Genomic DNA, 23,102 nt, shown 5'->3' with positions numbered 1-23,102 from the left:
ATCCTCAATGAACATGTAGTGAATGAATGAGACTGTTACACTCCATATAATAGCACTTTTCCAGGGTGAATAGGAATATAGTACTAGTTTCCTATTTTGCTTACCTCAGTGCTACCCATCAATTTCTTAGTTTGTAGGAGGTTTAGCTCACCATCAGGAAATGTTCAAAATGAAAATCTCAATATTTCTCACCCTGATTGTCTGGTCATCAGAAGATGTCAAAAATGATGATCCATCAGGAGAAAACATCACACCATGAACCCAACTTAAATGTCCTCTGCAATCAGCCACCTTTGAACGTGAGTCTATATTCCACAACTACAGAATAAACACAGCATATAGGAAATCACATACATAAGCATTTTGAAGATAGCAAAAATATTGAAAATAGCAAGAATGAGCCAGCAATACCACTTCAATGAATATTGCTCAAAAACACACTACCAAAACTACAAAATGTCTTATGCAGAAGATTATTTAGTGCATCATTATTTTTTATAGGAAAATATTAGGAAACTAAATACTCATCAATAGGGAACCAACTGAATAAACTACATTAATCACATAATGGAATATCATGCAGCCATTAAAAAGAATGAGAAAAACACCTTGATGACGACAAATCTCTAGGATATATTGTTAACAGAAAAAAAGCAAAGTGTAGAAGAGTCTATATACTATACACTACTATCTTTTATATGAGATGGAAAAATATGTACAAGAACATATAGAAGGATACAGATATGGATATATATGCATATAGATATCTGTTTATATATGCAAGAATACTGGACAGTTAAGCCAAAAACAGAAAATAGTTACATATGCAGGGAAGGAGGGAGAGAGAGGCGAAGGGATAGGGATGAAAGCAAGACTTCTCTGAATATAACACATTATAAAACTTTGACTTTGGAATCATGCAAATATTTTATCACTTTAAAAAAATCAATCCAAAAAATAATAGGATGAACAAAAGCAGCTTCCATATTCAGATTATTTTCCACTAATACTGTCATCTAACCTTCATTTCAACTGACTGTAAAACCTACAATAAATTAACACAATAATTGTAACATGTACACATTTCTCTTGTTATTCATGCTTATTACCATGTCTACCAGCAGCCTGGTATTTTATCCTGGGTTCTGCTGTAAATTACTCTAATATATTCAAGTCTAATGAAGTACCATATGTGACTGAGTTCCTCTCATTACACTTTAAATTACAGAACTACTTTATCATTTCAGAACTAGCATGGACAAAACAAGTACCTCATCATAGGCCCAGTGACTGACTTTCATTCAGTGAGTTCTATGGTTATGAACTAATTATATGAAATTTTCTCTGCCTTATCTCTAGAGTCCAAGCTGGGACATACAGAGCTAAGGGCCAAAAATGAAAGTGGTTCCACAACTGAAAATCTCTCCTAAGAAACTGAAAATCTCCCTTGAGAATCCTCCCCCCTCTTCCCACTTTCTTCTCCCCATCTCTCTCCCATCATTTCTTTGTCACTCAGAGCCTCCAGAACTAAGTCCCTACATTTCAAGAAGGAAGATACTGTTTCATTGTTTCCTGGAGATTGCTAAGGATAGCAGAGGGTAAGGACTTTAGAAGTGACAGGAAAGGCTGAAAGAGGGGTTGCTGCTTAGTACTGTTTCTAAAAATCCTAACGAACGCTCCACATTTACTTTGAGGATCTACACATAAGGTTCAAGATCTCCTAGTATATCTAAAACCCAATAAACCCCAGCACTTTGGGAGGCTGAGGCAGGTGGATCACTTGAGGTCAGGAGTTCGAGACCACCCTGGCCAACATGGTGAAACCCCATCTCCACGAAAAATACAAAAAAAAATTAGCTGGGCGTGCTGGTGGGCGCCTGTAATCCCAGCTACTCAGAAAGCTAAGGCAAGAGAATAGCTTGAACCCAGGAGGTGGAGGTTGCAGTGAGCTGAGATTACAACACTACACTGCAGCCTGGGTGACAGAGAGAGACTCTGTCTCAAAAGCAAAATAACACAAAACAAAACACTTCCAATTCAAAGTCTCTGCCCAACAAAACACTGCCCACAGCACCCTACTTCTTCCCACTGTTTCAGACAGGACTAGAGCTTTTTCAAACTCCCTGCCTCTGTGTGCAATGGGAAGAGTCTCAGTAGGGAAGTTCTTCAGTGTCATATGCACTGCTGCACCTAGAATTAGGAGAAACCTATGGATCTCATGCCCTCACTCTCACCTGTGCCTCCATGTTGAAGGGCTATAGTTTAGCAACTCTCCCCCAACACCTTCACAGTAATGGGCAAGGCTGGCAAACTCACTAAAATTTGCTAAATAAGCAGAGAACACTGAAGAAATGCTTGCAGTAGTCATGGCTCCCTTGATGAGGAGGCTGTGAACCAAGTGAATTTCTCTATTTTCCAAAAGGCCCATACCCATCTTCTTGGAACTGTGATCTGAAGGGGTTTCAAACTACCTGGTGGTAAAACCAACCTAAGGAATGAAGAGTAAGAAAGCCTGGAAAAACTAATCTGTCTTTGGCCAGGCATGGTGATATACCTGTGATCTCAGCATTTTGGGAGGCCAAGGCGGGGGGAGTATTGCTTGAGGCCAAGAGTTCAAGACCAGCCTGGGCAACACAGTGAGACCCCCATTTCTATTAAAAAACAAAAAAAAGCACTAATCCATCTTTGAAGGAAAAAAATAATTCACTACTTTATGAAAAAACTAAGATAGCACTTCACTGGGTGGAATTCTTCCAGGGCCAGCTAGGTATACACTCTGAACATAAAATTTAACAGGTAAGTACAAAATTATAAAAAAGTAATTTATATGAGTTATTTTATTCATTAGTGCCTGGCAGTGAACATCCTATCTTATCCTACTCAATGATCTAAGAAATCTGAACTGGACTCATTTCCTACCACCTCTTTTAAGAAGAAAAGAGTCTGTGCCTATACGGTTTAAGAAATGCCACATATCTATACTGGATAAGAGACGTCATGTTTCATGACCAGCAGTCATTCCATTGTTTTCCCAGTTCCTGGCACATGTTAGGCATTCAGCAAATGCTTGCTGAATTCCCTGTCATACCGTCAAATCAAGTCTGTAATCACTGTTAAAATAATAAAGCTGGCTATGTGGTTTAATATCCCAAAGTTAGAGGTCATTAGGCTATAAAGAAAATATAATTTCTCAAGCAAGGCTCCTCAGCAGTTAATGGTTTAAGCTGCCCATTCTCTGTCATCTTTGATCTCTGGAAACCCAGGCTTCATAGAATACATTCAACTACTCACCTCTACACAGTACTGGGACAAAGCAACCACTGCCAAATGGTTTTGTGGGGAGAAGTCACAGTACTGGATGGTGCTGTGATGGCCCGTGTGGATTTCTCCCAATAGGCCACTGGTATGAATGTCAAAAAGCTGTCAACATAAATAGAGATACCTATGAAGGTAAAATACTTTAAGAGATAACCTATTCTAATATCCTCCCATTTCAAATATAAGTCCTGAAAAAAAAATGACAATTACTGATAACTGGCATAATTATTGACAGTCATAAACAAAATATGGACCAATATACATATACTTTAAAAATACTGCTCATCTTAAAACATATTTTCTCTATAGGAAAATTCATCACAGATAAGCTCTCGAGCTAGCCTAAAGAGAAATAAAAGCTTTGTGAATAAATGAATAGACTGGCCCAATTAACATACAGAGTAGTTCTCCCTAATGCTTGCTTATTCAAAAGAGAAAATAAATACTCATAAATGAAGATGATCAAAATAATATAGAGCAGAGGTTTGCTAAAATGAAATTAGCTCAATCATTTCTATTTCTCTCTAGAACTACCAAATTGCTCCATTATAATTAATCATTTTCCTGTTTTTGAACCCCAAAAAGCTGCTTTTGAGTAATCCAAGTTTCTTCAATTTTTTTTTTTTTTTTTTTTGAGACAGACTTCTGCTCTTGTTGCCCAGGCTGGAGTGCAATGGCATAATCTCGGCTTGGGGCAATCTCAGCTCACTGCAACCTCTACCTCCTGGGTTCAAGCAATTCTCCTGCCTCAGCCTCCCAAGTAGCTGGGATTATAGGCATGCACCACCACGCCCAGCTAATTTTTTTATTTTTAGTAGAGACAGGGTTTCTCCATGTTGGTCAGGCTGGTCTCGACCTCCTGACCTCAGGTGATCCGCCCGCCTTGGCCTCCCAAAGTGCTGGAATTACAGGTGTGAGCCACCACACCCGGCTGCAGTTTCTTCAATTTTTAAGACTTATAAATGCTGAATATACTCTTCCAAAGTTTTTGCCAAATAAGATGATTTTTATTTACATGTATTGATACAGTATAGTGATTTAAGATCAAGACATAGACCTTAGAAAGAAACAAAAAAGCTTCCAGTGGGAGCTATTAAAATGTTTAGTGGGCCGGGCACAGTGGCTCACGCCTATAATCCCAGCACTTTGGGAGGCCGAGGTGGGTGGATCACGAGGCAGGAGATCGAGACCATCCTGGCTAACATGGTGAAACCCCGTCACTACTAAAAATACAAAAAATTAGCCAGGCGCGGTGGCGGGCGCCTGTAATCCCAGCTACTCGGGAGGCTGAGGCAGGAGAATGGCGTGAACCCAGGAGGCGGAGCTTGCAGTGAGCCGAGATAGCGCCACCGCACTCTGGCCTGGGCAAAAGAGCAAGACTCCATCTCAAAAAAAAAAAAAAATGTTTAGTGAATGCATAGTCCCTGCAAGCATGCACATATGGTAGGCAGCATAGCGCCGGAGGCCAAAAACACAGGGCAGGAAATCAGATTTAAAATGCTTCCCAGGACAGGTCATTTTTTAAAAAATTAGTGGCTGACAGTGATCGAGGAAACTTGGCAAATGTGGAATAGGCAGTTGTCCCAATTATGGAATAGTAAAAGAAAAAAGACCTAACAATAGGAGTAGACTCACACAGGAATTAGAAAGAAATAACAGGAGGAGGAAGGAGAGACCAAAGGGTAAGAAATCGGGATCTACATGCAGTTAAGGAACACCTTTGGGTAGCTTTCTTTTAGCATGGTAAAACAGGGAACTGCTGTACAGATTTTTAAAACAAGGCATTTCATGCAATATAAAATTATTTTCCTCTCACTAGAACAGGTCTCTTAAAATCTTTTAAAAAATTATCTTTTGTTCAACATCATTGGTAATTGGGAAAACGCAAATCAAACCACAAGGAGAAACCACTTCACACCTACTAGGATGGCTATAATTTTAAAAATGAACAATAACAAGTTTTATCAAGGATGTGGAGAAATTGGAACCCTTGTACATTGCTAGTGGAATGTAAAATGGTGCAGCTGCTATGGAAAAATCTACTGGTTCCTCAGAAAACTAAATAAATAAAGAATTACCGTATGACCCAGTAATTCCCCTCCTAGGTAAACACACAAGTCTCAAATAGATACTTGTACACCAATGCTGCAGCATTATTCATAGTAGCCAAAAGGTGGAAACAAACCAAGTGTCCATCAACAGATGAATGGATGAAAAAAATGTGATACACAACCCAAGTATGATAGTCCAATTCCTTTTCCCAGATCACACAAATCACTCAGTTATTCTCTTAAATAATTAAGCCCATTATATCCATAAATTTATACTTGACAGAAATTCAACCATTATAGGCCAGCTAGGGAATAAGGTCCAAAGTTTTCTGAAGAGGAATATTTTGAGTTTTGATCTGTACATTGGTTACAACAAGGCTGTATGTGAAAATAAACACTGGTTTGTAAGAAAAAAAAAAAAGAAAAAAATGTGATATATACATACAATGGAATATTATTGAGCCATAAGAAGAAATACAGTTCTGATACATGCTACAACATGAATGAACCCTGAAAACATGCTCAATGAAATAAGTCAGACACAAAAGGACCAATATTATATGATTCCATTTATATGAAATACCTAGGCAAATTCACAGATTACATTAGAGATTATAAAGGTCTAGCAAGAGAGGGGAAAGAGGAGTTATTACTTCATGGTTACAAAGTTTCTGTTTAGGGTGATGAAAAAGTTTTGGAAATATATAGTGGTAATGGTTACACAGCATCGTGAATGTAATGCCATTGAAATGCACATTTTTAGATGGTTAAAATGGCAAATTTTATATTATATGCATTTTATCACAATAAAAAAGTTTTAATCTTCAGGTCTTGCTTATGCAGTGGTTTCTTTTCTGTTCTTATAGATTTTAACAAACTTAAAGGGAGATATTTTTCCTCTTAGTTTCCTGCTAAAGGGGTACAAACTCATAAGCAACCAACATTCAAGGATTGCAGCACTAGATCAATAACAATCATATACATGATCCCTAGTGAGTTCTTATATAACCATATACTATATGTCAATTATGCTCTTTAAAACAGTAATATCCCTCATTCAAGTCTTTTGAAATCACTATTAGATCAGAATGTAAATGAGCCATAAATCAGAAGATCTGGCTCTCCTAATCACAATGTAACTTTAGACAAATTACTTGGCTGCTCTGAACCTCAGTTGCCTCATTATTATCATAGGGCTACTGTAACCCGCTGCTTCTTGAATACTCACATCAAAAGAAATTATATGTGAGAGCACTCTGAATACCACAAATACAAGCTACTATTAGATGTGGGGAAGAAAAGCAAAGCATTTTCTTATTTACTTTTTTCATATTTTCCTCATTTACTTTATAAAAATTTCACAATCTTGTTCAGTCATTGATGAGCATTTCTGTCAGAGTCATCAAATCATAAAATTGTAGGTGTAAGAAAGCACTTTGAAAAATCACCTAAACCAATGTAATCGAAATTGAAGAATAAAAACGAGTGATGAAGAAAGCATTCTATGTTTTAAATACATTTGAGGAACACTGGATTCGATGGCATAAATTGTATAATAGGACTTCCTGGGGCCCTGAATATGTTAGTTCACACCGTGTGCCTAATAGGGGAAAGCAATACAAAACATATTTCCCAAACGGTGTAACCATGGAGACCTTTCCTTACAAGGCCATCCTTATCTCATGGAGCACAGTTCCAAAGAACCATGACAGGTTAGGAAGACTGCCCAAAATCACACAGCTAGACTTTATTTTTATGAATAAACATTGTAAAATGCAAAAATGAACAGAAGTTTTAACTTTCTTTAAATCAGACTGAAGTTGGCTTTTTAAAGTACTTACGAAGATTTTATTTTTTGCTGCCACCATTATCCTTGCACCATCAGCAGACCACGAGCAACACTTCACTATCACTTCCATATCCTCTTGAGGGTCCTCTGAATTTAGGAAGAACTGTTTCACATTAATGCTTTTCCTCTCATTTGCTGATGTCACATCCCAAAGCTTCGAATTAAAGTAATAAAAAGTTTGTTTTACTCTAAAATCACACCTCTAGAATTCTTCCTGAATTAAATGCCACATAAACTTAGCCACTTCACTTGATGAATTATTTTTACCTATGCATGACTTTTTGTAAGGCTTTTAAATTAAGATCTCCAGTTTCATTATTATGTTCTTAAAAAGAAAAAATTAGAAGCACTGCCCAAAATGCAGAATATAAAATTAAATAAAAAGTTAAGAGTCTTGCATGGTGTGGAAGCTAAAAATTACATGTTGACAGTAAGGACACAAGTGGAAGAAAGGTGGTAAGATGAAGAGACTCACGACTTGCCACTGCTGCCCTCTGCTGTGCCAGGGATGAAGTGTGCTTCACAAACCTTCCACATGCACAGCAGGAAGACTACACAGGACCCAATCCAAGTTAGGTCGTGACCTAGCAGAGCATCCAGAGACATAAGGAAGTCTCTGAAAACAGGGACAAGCAAGACTCTGTGTGCTTGGCAGGGCTAGATAGGGCTACAAAACTAACTGGATCCTGAGGAATGAGATACAAAATACCATAAACTTTGCTCACTAGTAGGACCACTTGAATAGCACAAAAGACAAAGGCCTTCAAGAAGATCCACCTTTACTCCTCTGGGCCATGAGCAGTGTCTCAGCCTCACAGAGTGATAATGACTGCCCATGCCCAAACCAAAGGTTGGCCACGGAGAAGGATGGGGGTGGGGGGAGAAAGCTGCTGCTCAGGCTTTAAGTCCACTTCCAAAGCACAACTCCCAGGTAAAACCTAATTTGTCTGGCCAGGTACATTTTCAAATCTCTCTTGAGTAAAAAGAAGTATTATATATACTACGAAACATGGCCAAAACCAAAACTTGTCTACTTGCAACAACTGCGGGTAATCTGGGTAATGCAAAAGAGATAGCAGGTGCTAAAACAGCCTTCCCTGATACTAAAGAGAAAAATAAATAAATAAAAATAAAAGCCTGAACCTTCAGTTACATTATCCAGAATATATGAGAAATCAGAATATATGAGAAATATATGATTTAATATGAAAATCAGGCTGGGTACAGTGGTTCACGCCTGTAATCCCAACACTTTGGGAAGCCAAGGTGGGAGGATCACTTGAGCCCAGGAGTTCAAGACCAGCCTGGGCAACACAGTGAGACCTCATCTGTTTTGTTTTGTTTTCAATTTAAAAAAAATTTTAAAAACAAAAAGAAAAAGCAACTATTGCCTGAATTTTACAAAGAAAAACAAAAGTAGCACAATCCAACTTGATTACACATGTCTAAACTGCATCTCTTTCTGGACCCCACTTCAGCTTCTATCCAAGCAGTGATGAAATCCCACATATTGAGGGACCACATAAACTAATACCAGCATTTCATTGTGAGCAAGTAGCTACACTGTATCCAGGGTCCCTGTGCACCCCAGGCCTCTGCATGCTTTAAATGGCAATTTTTAAATAGAACTCACATTTTAAAATAGTTCATCTCAGAGCCTGAAAAGCACACGCTTATCAACATGATACCCTATAAAATGCTTAAAAAGTTATAGAGTCATTTGGGGCAGGACATAATTTTACAGTTTTCATCCTCTCAAAAGGTAAAAGCTTACAGGAGAATCTGACCTTGAAATGCTGTTATCTAACATCATTTTGCAGGACCTCTGCTTACTACCTGTCATTATATCCGTGTGAACCAACCAATGATACTGACTTAACAGCACGGTGGGAAAGCCACAACAAACATGGGCAGTTCTCACCAAGAGTGCAGTAGTGTCTGTCCCCTGCTGCGAGTACTCTGTGCACCACAATCACATTTTGATACTCATACATGAATATGGAAATCAAAATCCTGTCCCTGTCAAATGACGACTTTTTAAAAAGTATCCGAGTTTGAAGAAGTCTTAGTTTGACTTCAAGTGACACGGCAAGGGTTTATCATCTTTAACACATTTATTAAACATTATGCTAGTCACTTTGAGACTATATAAATGAATCAGATACAGATACTACCCTCAAGGAATTGACAGACCACTAAGGGAATTAAGACAAGCACATAAATAACTTAAACACAAAATATGTCAGGTGTCATTTGAGAGGAAAAGGTATAGCACAGTGGGGAGGCTGTATTCAAGCTGAGGGCTTGAGGGAACACTTTGTACAGGAGGTAGCCACCTCACTCTACTCCCTGAGATTAGCCTATCTTATACCAGCTTAAGACAGAGAATTTCAACATCAAAAAGACAGGGGAACACTCCAGGGCCTAGAGCCTATTCCAAGGGATCAGCACAAGCTAAAGTACAAAATGAGACAATGAAGACAATGAAAAAGAAGAACAAGTTCAATCTGGTTGTAGTATCAGGTATGTGAACCCTTCCCCAACAGAGTCCTTATCTGCTCTCAGAGCACTGTCTTCATACTTTTATCATTTTCATGGTTCATCTATTCACTTATGTTCTCCCCAACTTTATTCTGAACAGTTCAGAACAGCCAGGAAGTATACTTTTTTCTTTTTCAGTGTTTAAAATCCAAATGCCTAGTACAGCATCTGGCACACACTAAGTATTCAATAAATACATTTTAAGTGAAAAGACTGATTACTCCCGGCAGGGTGCAGTGGCTCATGTCTGTAATCCTAGCACCTTGGGAGGCTGAGGCAAGCGGACCACTTGAGCCCAGGAGTTCAAGACCAGCCTGGGCAACATGGTGAAACCCCATCTCTAAAAACAAACAAACAAACAAAAAGATCACTCCCGAGTTTCAAGCACAGGCGAGTACAGACAATAGTGTTGCTGAAAGAAATAGGGTTCAGGTGTTAAAGATGCAGAGCGAACTCATACAGCTCTGCTATGGTTTGGAGACGGTTTATTTATCCCGACCCAAACTCGTATTGAAATTTGATCCCCACTGTGGCAGTGTTGGGAAGTAGGGTTTGATAGGAGGTGTCTGGGTCATGGGGGTGGATCCCTCATAAACAGATGAATGCCTTCTAATGCCTTCCCACTGGGGTGAGTTCTCTGGGAATGGATTAGTTCTCAAGAGTGCAGGTTGTTGAAAATAGTCTGGCTTCCTGGGTTTCGCTATCTTCAATCCTCTCTTTTCATATGATCTCTTTGCACACGCCCACTTCCCTTCCCCTTTCCACCATGAGTGGAAGCAGCCGAAGGCCCTCATCAGGTGCAGCTGCCCAATCCTGGAATTTCCGGCCATCAGAATCATGAGCCAAGTAAACCCCTTTTCTTTATAAATTACCCAGTCTCAGGTGTTATGTTACAGAAAACAGAGAACAGACAAAGACAATTTCCAAACTCTCCCAAAACTCAGGTAAACAATAGTAATGGGAATTTTTCTCTCTAGGCATAATCCACAAGGCGAAGGAAAATGGAGAAAGAGACAGCAACAACAAAATCATCAAGTCTAGAAGGCAGAAAGGCAAGTAATAGGCAGACTCCTAGAAATTAAATTCTGAGCTTGCAGTGGGGAAATCCAAGCAGCCCAATCACCCCACAGAACTCCAAAAAGACTCAGGAAGTGCTGACACCCAGTACCTTCTGATAAAGGTGAAGCTAAGTCCTCCAAAAAGACTCAGGAAGTGCTGGCACCCAATACCTTCTGATAAAGGTGAAGCTAAGTCAAGAGGAATCTTTAAAAGTCCGTTGAAATCTCCTCCCTCCACTCGCAACCCAGGGTGCCTGTGTCCCTACTCTGGCAGAATACAAGGCTATTCTGTACCCAACACAGTTGAGAGAAGGGTCACCTGAAAACAGGGAAATTAAGAGAAAGTCTTTTTTCTAAATGTTGAGATCTCTGCCCAGATATCATCTCAGAACTGGCCAGAGTCATATCCTACAAATAGGAGATTAAAATTTCTTCTAGCCAGGCATGGTGGTGCACACCTGTAGCCCCAGGTCCTCAGGAGGCTAAGGTGGGAGGATCACTTGAGCCTAGGAGGTTGAGGCTGCAGTGAGCTGCAATCACACCACTGCACTCCAGCACTCCAGCCTGTGTGACAGAGTGAGACCCTGTCTCAAAAAAAAAGGGGGTGGGGGTTGGGCGCAGTGGCTCACACCTGTAATCCCAGAACTTTGGGAGGCCAAGGAGGGTGGATCACGAGGTCAGGAGTTCAAGACCAGCCTGGCCAACATGGTGAAACCCCGTCTCTACTAAAAACACAAAAATGAGCCGGGTGTGGTGATGCGTGCCTGTAATCCCAGCTACTTGGGAAGCTGAGGCAGGAGAACTGCTTGAACCCAAAAGGCAGAGGTTGTGGTGAGCTTAGATCACGCCACTGCACTCCAGCCTGGGCAAAAGAGCAAGACTCCATCTCGGGAGGGAAAAAAAATGCAAGAAAAAGAAAAAAGAGAAAAGAAAATTTTTACTCTGGACACCCAACCAGTTCAAGACAAAAGATATAAAGACTTTGACATCAAAAGTTCATCTTGCAGTGAGCTGAGATGGTGCCACAGCACTCCAGCCTGGGCAACACACCTAGACTGTCTAAAAAAAAAAAGAGTTCATGATAACAACAGATAACCCATAGGAAAACCACAATTTAAAAGTTCACAATTCCCAATCAACTTGTTGGTGATGTATTCTTAAATATGAGCAGACAGCAAAGGATCAGATAGCTAAGATATATCTATGTCTAAAATCCAAACAGAAACCAAAATCAACAAATAGAAAAATATCTATTACACAGGAATCTGAAAACTTCAAAAAAAAACCCTATTACTAATGCCCATAAAAAGATAAAAGATACTGCATCCATGAAACAAGAACGGAATATTTAAAAGGAACTGATCACAAGAATGAATACTTAAAAATATGGTAGCAGAAATTTAAAACTCAATAGAAGGACAGAAAAATAAAGCTAAAGAAATCTTTCAAAAAGTAGGGCAAATGGACAAAAAGAAGGAAGGAGAGGAAAAAAAATTTTAATCCAGAAACACAAGCATTCCAAAAAGAGAAAATAGGAAGAAATCAAATAATTCAAGTAAACGCCAGAACTGAAGGATAAGTTTCCAAATTGAAAGAAGCCACCATTCTGTAGGCAGTTTACTCTGTTGATAGTTTCTTTTGCTATGCAGAAGCTTTCATTTAATTAGGTTCCACTTGTCAAAGTTTGTTTTTGTAGCAATTGCTTTTGAGGACTTGGCCAAAAATTATTTGCCAAGACTGACGTCAAGAAGGGTATTTCCTAGGTTTTCTTCTAGGATTTTAATAGCTTGAGGTCATATATTTAAATTTTTAATCCATCTTTAATTTTTATATGTGGTAAAAGGTAAAGGTCTAGTTTCATTCTTCTGCATATGGCTAGCCAGTTATCCCAGCATAATTTATTGAATAGAGAGTCCTCTCCCGCATTGCTTTTGTTGGCCTTGTTAAACTATGCATCCAACAAAGATCTAATATCCAGAATTCATAAGGAACTTGAGCAAATCAGCAAGTGAAAAACAGAGACATCTTTAGACATTATAATAAAGACACCTTAAAAATTTACTTCCCATAGATTCTTTCTTAGGAAGCTAGAGGAGATTCTCCACCAAGCTGAGAAAGTAAGCCAAGAAAGAAGATGAAAAAAAAAAAAAAAACTGAAAAACAAGGGTTCCAACTTAAGAGAAAAGCAAAAGGAATCCCTAGGATGATGGTAAGGAAGACCTCAGGATGGCAGCTGGACTCTGGGAATAGTATTACCATTACCGACCAGAATGGAGCAAGATAGAACCTTCCAAAAATGTTGTTTCCAAGAAAAGACTTATAAAATGCCTGGTAAGTTTGAATCATTTAAGGAGCAAATTAACAAGAGAAAGTTTGAAGATAAGCACATTTAAAAACTAAACAAATGAAAAAACAGACTTATCAACCCCAGGCAAAACAGAAAGCTAATGAGAGAGGAAAAAAATTCATACAATGTGGCTCAATTGTGATTAGTTACAATGATGTAAACCCTGAACACTGTTCTAGTCAAAATCAATGTACACAAATCAGTTAGCCAGGCACAGTGGTTCATGCCTGTAAGCCCAGCTCTTTGGGAGGCTGAGGCCAAAGGATCACTTGAGGCCAGGAGTTTGAGACCAGCCTGGCCAACGTAGTAAGACCTTCTTTCTATTTAAGAAAAAAAAAATCAGCAGCATTTCTGTACATCAATAACATTAAAGCTGAGAGCCAAATCAAGAACACAATCCCATTTACAGTAGCCACACACAAAAAAATAAAATACCCAGGAATACATCTAACCAAAGAAGTGAAAGATCTCTACAAGGAGAACTACAAAACACTGCTATATATTTTTTATATATGTATTTTTTTTTTTTTTAGTCAAAAAATAAAAGATGCCAGGGAGGCTGCAGGGAAAAGGGAAAGCTTATACACTGCTGGTGGGAATGTAAATTTGTTCAGTGACTTTGTAAAGCAGTTTGGAGATTTCTCAAATAACTTAAAATAGAACTACCATTCAACCCAGCAATCCCATTACTGGGTATACACCCAAAGGAAAATAAATCATTCTACCAAAAAGACACATGCACTTGTATATTCGCTGCAGCACTATTCACAACAGCAAAGACATGGAACCAACCTAGGTGCCCATCAACGGAAGGTTAAAGAAAATATGGTACGTATACACCATGGGATACAACACAGCCATAAAAAAGAATAAAATCATGTCCTTTTCCAGCAACATGAATGCAGCTGGAGGCCATTATCCTAAGCAAATTAATGCAGGAACAGAAAACCAAATACCACATGTTCTCACTTATAAGCCAGAGCTAAACACTGGGTACACAAAGACATAAAGATAAGAACAATAAATGCTGGGGACTACTAGAGTTGGGGAGGGGGGAATGAGGCACCTATTGGGTACTATGCTATCTGGATGACAGGACCAGTTGTACCCAAACCTCGGCATCAGCATCATGCAATATACTCACATAACAAACCTACACATGTACCCCTGAATCTAAATAAAAGTTGAAATTTTTTTTAAAAAATCATGAAACATAGGCCAGGTGCAGTGGCTCACGCCTGTAATCCCAGCACTTTGGGAGGCCGAGGCGGGCGGATCGCGAGGTCAGGAGATCGAGACTATTCTGGCTAACACGGTGAAACCCCGTCTCTACTGAAAAATACAAAAAATTAGCCGGGTATGGCAGCGGGCGCCTGTAGTCCCAGCTACTAGGGAGGCTGAAGCAGGAGAATGGCATGAACCCAGGAGGCAGAGCTTGCAGTGAGCCGAGATCACACCACTGCACTCTAGTCTCAGCAACAGAGCCAGACTCCGTCTAAAAAAAAAAAAAAAAGAAACATAAAAAGTAGGTGATGTTTGAGAAGAGAATAATTAACGCAGTTTGGAGCACAATAACTTTGAGGCATGGTATGTTACTTAAGTGACAACAACTAGCAGTAAGTTAGGAATGAAGGACACAGCTCATAAAATGAAGGCTGCAGATGACATACCTGAAAAAAGATGAGTTGAAGCCATGAGACTGAATGAACTGGGATGGAAGAGCAGTGATAGAGGTGATAGCCAAGGTTAGATGCTGCAGGAACAGCTACCTTTTAATGGTCAGAGAAAACAGTTAATGAAGGGATCAGAGAGCTAAGAGGAGAAAGAATAAAACATTGATGTCAAATGAGGAGAGTTTCAAAAAAAACACAAAAAAACAAAAAAACTAGGTGGTCATTGGGGGTTTGACCAATAGTAATACAACAAAAATAATGAGGATCAGATAAAGAAAAATATCAGATTTCACACTAATCCAGAGGGCCTTAGACTACAAAAAAAATTGAAACTGAAAATAAAACTGGATGTTTACATTCTTCAAGGGAATACAGGGAAGATGAAACCAGGCTAAAAAATGGTTAAGCAATGAGTAGGTAGTCAGGAAACAGAGGCAAGTATAGATGACTTAAGAAGCCCAGTCATGAAGGGAAAGAGAAAAACAGAATGACAATTTTTAAAGAACAATACAATCAAGGAAGAATCAAAGGTTTTTCACTTTTTGGCTTTATAAGGCTCGGGAAGGCCCAAGAACATTTGTAAGCTGTGGAAAATAATTTAAAAAGAAGAAAAATCTGAAGAAGCAACATAGAGAGGAAACAACTAATGAAACAAGGTGCCAGGAAAAGAAGGAAAGGGAGAAACAGTAGGTACAAGTGCAGGATTTTTTCTTTTTTTTTCAAGACGGAGTCTCGCTCTTCCCCCAGGCTTGAGTGCAGTGGCGCAATCTCAGCTCACTGCAACTTCCGCCTCCCGGGTTCAAGCAATTCTCCTGCCTCAGCCTCCTGAGTAGTTGGGATTACAGGCATGCACCACCAAGCCCAGCTAATTTTTGTATTTTTAATAGAGACGGGGTTTCACCATGTTGGCCAGGCTGGTCTCGAATTCCTGACCTCATGATCCGCCCACCTCGGCCTCCCAAAGTGCTGGGATTACAGGCGTGAGCCACCACGTCTGGCCCAAGTACAGGATTTTTTGGACACTGTTACGAGAAAAAATGGAGCAGAGGCTTTTTACAGCAATTTTTGAGGGGGCTTATGATAGGGGACTCTTGGTGGATGGTTTTAACCCTTTGAATGGGTATGAGGTAACATTATTGCCATAAAATAAAAGGGTTAGGGGCTTAAGAACAGCAGAAAAGGATTAGAATAGGCACTAGTGGAAAAGCAAATAAATTAGGGGTGAACAGACCATAATTCAGCAGCAAATAAGGCCCAGCTGAGCTGTACAACTTATATTTGTAGAACACATAAATGGCCTAGTTTTACAGCTTTCTTGAACATTTGGCAACCTAATAATAATGGCAAACATGCTAAGGATAATGCAGTCTTCCCAGAACTTGGAATTAGCAAAGGAGATAAGATGAAAGGAAAACTTAAAATATAAAATGCCTTCTTCTGAAGTCTTTCACCGAGTAAAAACCAAGAAATAACAGGCTGACAAAATGAAAGGAGGGCTGCCTAAATCCATCCACGGGTATTCTGAAAAACGTCCCAAGACATGGATCATCCTAAAGGAAGAAGCAGATAGATATAGCATAGAGGCCAAAATCCACTTACCTGAATATTCTACCTAAGAATGCTCCCAGCACCCACTAACAGCTAGCTAAACTCTACAAAGTAGAATTCTACCCAGAAAGAGTTCTTAGATACCCTGGAGTAATTTATACAAAAACAGTTATCTTCCAACAGCAAAGCAAGATCAAAGATTCAACCAGAGTATCAGAATCAAAACAGTTTACCTTTCTCAGGAGTTAGTTGCATTGCTGAATCTCCTTCCCTAGAGATTCTAACAAACAAAATAGTGCCCAGGAGTGTTTAAGTATTTTCCTAGGAAAGGTATAGTCAAGAAAATTTACTGAATACATGAGTACAATTCTGTACTATGAGTTACAAAGAAAGGTATAATACAACAAAAAGATGACAAGTTCCCTGCAGATCATAAACCTATATTCAACCTAATCAAAGAAACAGAAGACACATTAAAATGACTGAAGAGTACAACACATTTATAAGTGGAAATCAGAAGACAAACCAAGCAGTTTCTTCCTATAGATATAGATAGATATATGTACTCAGAACCAAACAGATGGATGCTATAAGTGAACACTTTCTGAAGAATGCTTTGCAGGCCAGGTGTGGTGGCTCACGTCTGTGATCTCGGTACTTTGGGAGACCAAAGTGGGAGGATCACTTGAGCTTAGGAGTTCAAGACCAGCCTGGGTAACACAGGGAGGCCCCATCTCTACAAAAATTAAACAAAATTAGCCAGGCATTGTCACACACGCCTGAAGTCCCAGCTACTCAGGAGGTTGAGGCAGGAGGATCACTTTAGTTAGCCCAGACCACTGCATTCCAGCCTGGGTGGCAAAGTAAGACCCTGTCACACACACACACACACACACACACACACTCTCTCTCTCTCTCTCTCTCACCCTCACACAAAAGGCTTTGCATAAAGTTTTGAGGGGCATTAAAAAATATGGCAAGTGAAATCGAAGGCAAAAACATCCTAAGAAAAGCTACAGGGGCACACATAGGAAACATCCCAAGAAACACATACAGGGACAGTAGCTGAAATAAAACACCTTGCCCAGAACAGACAATTAAGGTATAGGGGTTAGATGAAACAAACTTGACAGGAAAGGATGTGGCAGAATGATGGAACGTGAAGAACCTTAGAAGTCATCCCGATGAGTCTGCGTTTCCTACAGTTTATACTATGGCATAATTTATGTTGAAAATAGTGGTAGGGCCAGATGCAGTGGCTCACTCCTATAATCTCAACACTTCAGGAGGCCAAGGCAGGCAGACTATTCGAGCCCAGGAGTTTGAGACCAGCCTGGGAAACATGGGCAAAACCCCATCTCTAATAAAAATACAAAAAATTAACTGGGCATGGTAGCAGGCACTTGCAGTCCCAGCTACTCAAGAGGCCCGGGAGATAGACTGTGGTGGGCCAGGATCAGGATCATGCCACTGCACTCCAGCCTAGACAACAGAATAAGACCCTGTTTAAAAAAAAAAAGGAAAGGAAGAAAGAAAAAAGAAAAGAAAATAGTGGTAGGCCAGGCTTGGTGGCTCACGCCTATAATCCCAACACTTTGGGATTGCTTGAGCCCAGGGGCTGGAGACAAGCATGGGCAACACAGTGAGATCCTGTCTCTAAAAAAAAAAAAAAAAAAAAATTTAGCCAGGTGTGATGGCACATGCCTGTGGTTCCAGTTACTTGAGAGGCTGAAGTACGAGGACTGCTTGAGACCAGAAGTGAAGGCTGCAGTGAGCCGTGACGGTACCTGAGTGAAAGAGTGAGGCTCTGTCTCCCCAAAAAAAAAAAAAAAAGGGAAGAAAGAAAACAGTGGTAGAAGGTTATTCTAGTATCTCTGAACTTAGATAAGAAGAGATGGAGAATGCATCTTAGATGGTTGCTATCAGGCATGAGCAGACAACAGCCTGAACTAGAGCAACTACTACAGAACAAGAGGGAAAAATGTAGACCAAGAGACAACAATGTCAAAGATGGGTTGATCTTAAGACCAAAGAAAGAAAGGACAGTCAATAAGCAGGAGAGACAGTAGAGACAGGAATAATAAAGTGGAATTAGGAGTCTTATTGGAGAAGGTGGTGATTTGAGGAAGAATTATTTCATTTTTTTAGGGCTATAAATTTCAGAAGGCTGAATAAGCTTTTTTCCCTAACTCTTGCATTTTTCCTACCTTGTGGCTTCTCAAAAACAAGAAAGCAATAACATAAAAGGCAGAATGAATAAATTATAAGTAAAAACAGGTCCCCAGACTGGCCAACGTGGTGAAACTCCGTCTCTACTAAAAATACAAAAATTAGCCAGGCTTGGTGGCAGGCGCCTGTACTCCTAGCTACTTGGGAGGCTGAGGCACAAGAATCGCTTGAACCCAGGAGGCAGAGGCTGCAGTGAGCCAAGATCACGCCATTGTACTCCAGCCTGGGTGACAGAGTGAGACTGTCTCAAAAACAAAAACAAAAGCCAGATCCTTTATAAACCTGACCCATAGATCTTGCTGTGGTTTAAACGTGTCCCCCAAAGTTCATGTGTTAAATACTTAATCCCCGATGCAAGTATTGAGAGATGGGACCTTCAAAAGTGATTAGGTCATGAGGGCGCTACCCTCATGAATGGATTAATGCTATTATCTAGGTTCCTGATAAACGGGTAAGTTCAGCCGCCTCCTCACTCTCTTCCTTTTTCTCTGCTGGTACCCTGTCCCCCAGAACTGTAAGAAATAAATCTCCATTCTTTATAAATTACTCACAATTTATAGAAGCACAACATAAATTACAGAAGCACAAAATAAACTAAAACAGATCTCAAAATATTTTATGAACATATGCTTGAAACAAAATGTACACTTAAAATTTAAGAATTCAAATTAAAAGAATAAAAATTCTACATTACAGAACTTTTTTTTTTTTTTTTGAGACGGAGTCTCACTCTGTCGCCCAGGCTGGAGTGGAGTGGCATGATCTCAGCTCACTGCAACCTCCACCTCCCGGGTTCAAGCAATTCTCTGCCTCAGCCTCCCAAGTAGCTGAGATTACAGGCACTCACCACCACACCCAGCCAATTTTTGTATTTTTAGTAGAGACAGGGTTTCACCATCTTGGCCAGGCTGGTCTTGAACTCCTGACCTTGTGATCCACCCACCTCAGCCTCCCAAAGTGCTGGGATTACAGGCGTGAGCCACCGCGCCCAGCCTACGTTATAGAACTTTAAGCATTAGGTTGTACACCATTCATAAACAATCATTACAATAAGCAATTACAGTTATATTAAATATGCTCCTGGAAGTTGAAAGAAGCAGGCTCTTTCTGTAGAAATGTGAAAAAACAGAAACCTATTTCTATAATCAAATCATAAGACTTTCCATAAAATACAACCTATTTTAATAGTGTACAAAAGCATACCTTTAAGGTTCCATCAGCTGAACAACTAGCCAAAAGTTTATCATCTGGTGAAAATCTGCAGTGATTGACTGAATTTGTATGACCAAACATGGTATTTCGACATTCTTTTTGATTCAAATCCCAAAGCTATTTGTGAAAGAAAAAAAGATAAACAAACAACTAGTATTGAGTGGGGAAACATCAGAAATCATGTGAAGTTCTTCCTTTTCTCTCATTTAAGCTTTTTGATTACAGAATGATGTTTAATTCACAGTAACACAAACGTATCAAACACAAAAGTGTCAAACACAAAAATGAACTTGTGATTAACAAGCAATGGGGCAGCCTTTAGATCAGCATGTAAATCTACTAAGGGACTCAAAGGCTCACCGAGGTTTTTAGGCTGAGTACTAAATAACTAACTAAACAATTACTACTTATTTTAATGGAGTGGTTTAGAATCATTATTATTTTACTCAGTTACAAAAAGCCACAATAAGTAATATATAATATAAATTACCCCCATATCTTTTAAATGTTAGGTTATCCAACCCTAAAAATCGTGGAGCAAGTCAAGTACCACCTCTAGGAAGCAATTAACCAAATCCAAAATGTGGCACATTCCATGGGACAAATGACTAAATTGCTCTAATAAATCAATGGTATAAGAAAGCAGTCAGAGGAAAAAGGGAACTTTAATAGAGTAAAAGAGACTTAAGAGGCAGAACAAATGCTACATAAAGTTTGTTTGGATTCTGATTCCAACAAACATGACAGAAATGCATGTTTTGAGAATATGGAATAAGTGAACATGGACCAAGTATATTACAAAACTATATTTTATTATGTTAGGTGTGATAATAGTATGGTATGATAATAAACATAATATTTATATTTAAGATCTCTGAGATGCATGCTTAAATATTTTGGGTGAAATGACATATTTAGGATTTGCTGTAAAATCCTCTACTCAGGCTGGACATGGTGGCTCACCCCTGTAATCCCAGCACTTTGGGAGGTTGAGGTGGCCATATCACCTGAGGTCAGGAGTTCAAGACCAGCCTGACCAACATAGCAAAACCTCATCTCTACTAAAAACACAAAAAATTAGCTGGGAGTGGTGGCCCACGCCTGTAATCCCAGCTACTTGGGAGGCTGAAGCATAAGAATCGCTTGAACCCGGGAGGCAGAGGTTGCAATGAGCCAAGATTGCTCCACTGCACTCCAGCCTGGGTGATAGAGGGAGACTCTATTCAAAAAAGTGGAGGAGTTTATAAGCTGGGCGTGGTGGCTCACGCCTGTAATCCTAGCACTTTGGGAGGCTGAGGCAGGTGATCACAAGATCAGGAGATTGAGACCATCCTGGCCAACATGATGAAACCCCATCTCTACTAAAATACAAAAAATTAGCCAGGCATGGTGGCACGGCACCTGTAGTCCCAGCTACTTGGGAGGCTGAGGCAGGGAAATCGCTTGAACCCGGGAGGCGGAGGTTGCAGTGAGCCAAGATCGTGCCACTGCACTCCAGCCTGGCGACAGAGCAAGATGCCATCTCAAAAAAAAAAAAAAAAAGGGAGGAGTATTTATAAAATAAGATTGACAAAATACTGATAATTGTTGAAACTAAATGATGGATACCACAGGGGTTTATATTATGTTTCCTCTCTTTGGGTAGGTCTGGAAAGTATAAAAAATGCAAATAAAAGGGATTATAGTCATCTCTGGTGATTTATGCTAATAAGATTAAACCCAGAAGAAGAAATCAATTATTCCCAAATGTTAGTTTTGGCAAAAATTATTTGGACATGATCAGTAAGTGAGATATATCCTGTTCCTCATGTCCACTTCTATCTTTGGCTCCTTTATCCCAGTCCTAGATAAACTCAATTCTTCAGATAAAGCAAGTTACATGAAGGCAGCTTCACAATTACATATTTTCACTGGCTTCTCTCTGCTCAAGAATCACAAGAAATGCATCCTAATAGTCCTTATGGTAATACAGGTAGTATAGCACATCTTAAAGTAAACCTTGTCCTTAATTAAAACAGCTTACTAACCAATAACCCCCTCCCACATGGCAGAGGTTTTTTCCTATATTTAAAAGGATGAAATATAGATTTCCTCAACCTACAAAATGCCAAAAGCAACATCAAAAATTAGTCATAAATAGTATAACAGTCTTATTTTTTTTTTTTAGCGGTACATTTATTCAAATAGGGCCAAGTTTTTTTGAGTAAAAGTGAACTATAACTGTGATATAATTTTATGTTACTACATTACTCTGTAATTTTGGTCCAATCCAGTGTTTTCAAATTGTGCTCTGCAGGTTCTTTGGGATTCTATAAACATAAATATGCCTAAAGAGCACTATGTGGTGCAGAGAGGTTAGAGATGAAAGGGAATGAGAGAGAATGAGAGGGGGATGGGGGGAGGAGGAGGGAGGAGGAGGAGACAGAAGAAGAGAGGGAGGAGGAGAGAAAGGAAGGTCAAGAGGAAGGGAGGGTGACAGGAAGGGAAAGGGATAGAGGGAGAGAGAGAGAGGAGAGGGAAAGGAGGAGGAAGAGAGAGTCAAGAAGAAATGTAAGTCCCATTCAGCCAGAGCAACAAGCTTTAATTCTTATACACACTGAGCTTCTGTATAATTTTTTCTTCTGAAAAAATAAATAAATAAATAAAAATTTAGCTTCCTGAACAGGGGGATGGAGATGGCAATTTTCAATAACTGTTTCAGTACTTTCTAAAGATAATTTTTCTAATAATTTATTTAAATGTCAAAACATAGAGTCTATGAAGTTTTCCAAACTGAAATGTCTTTTACTACCCCTCTCAAAAATATCATGTTCAATTGCAAAGATGGTATGTTATCAAGGAAGAAAGGTTTGAAATCAAACCAAAAAACAATTCAAAAAAAGTTAGCAGATCTTTCTGGGATCCCAGAAAAGGTAATGTAGCTATCTTTATCCACTTAAGAGGAAACAAAGATACAATCAAACATTATCAAGCATATGTGGAATGAATTTCTGTTTTTGGTTATCTTTCCTACCAGCACCTTTTCTCCCTCCTCTCTGTGATAACAGAACTCTCTTTTGAATTAAGCTCTACTTACGATTCAAGTAGAGTTGATCTCACTCATTTGTCCCACTTCCATATAACTAAACTTGTGACCCTTGGACAATCCAAGGATTCCATCCTACTGTCCACTGGGGTTACCCAGCTATGAGCATGTAAGCCAAAATGAGTCAAATAAAGTCTTCTCTAAAATTAGATCTATGGGTTCTAGGAAAGAGCACACTTCTCTTACTCTGT

General features: G+C 39.4%; 1 protein-coding gene across 6 annotated transcripts in view; it reads right to left on the bottom strand.

The window, feature by feature from the left end:
* The window catches only part of APAF1 (apoptotic peptidase activating factor 1), an 88,056-nt gene that overhangs the window by 28,533 nt on the left and 36,421 nt on the right, over nucleotides 1–23,102 (bottom strand). For all 6 annotated transcript variants that reach the window (XR_010122675.1, XM_054442254.2, XM_063646611.1 and 3 more), the window contains exons 16-19: nucleotides 19,818–19,943; nucleotides 7,211–7,372; nucleotides 3,292–3,420; nucleotides 193–318 (exon numbers count right to left, since the gene is read on the bottom strand). Coding sequence is in view for 5 of the 6 variants with exons in the window: in XM_054442254.2 (XP_054298229.1) it covers nucleotides 193–318; nucleotides 3,292–3,420; nucleotides 7,211–7,372; nucleotides 19,818–19,943 (543 nt within the window). In the remaining variant the exon portion in view is untranslated. The remainder of the gene's footprint in view (nucleotides 1–192; nucleotides 319–3,291; nucleotides 3,421–7,210; nucleotides 7,373–19,817; nucleotides 19,944–23,102) is intronic.

This window comes from Pongo pygmaeus, chromosome 10 (assembly GCF_028885625.2).
Source record: "Pongo pygmaeus isolate AG05252 chromosome 10, NHGRI_mPonPyg2-v2.0_pri, whole genome shotgun sequence".
Taxonomy (NCBI): Eukaryota; Metazoa; Chordata; class Mammalia; order Primates; family Hominidae; genus Pongo; species Pongo pygmaeus.
This window is presented reverse-complemented; position numbering and strand designations above follow the sequence as displayed.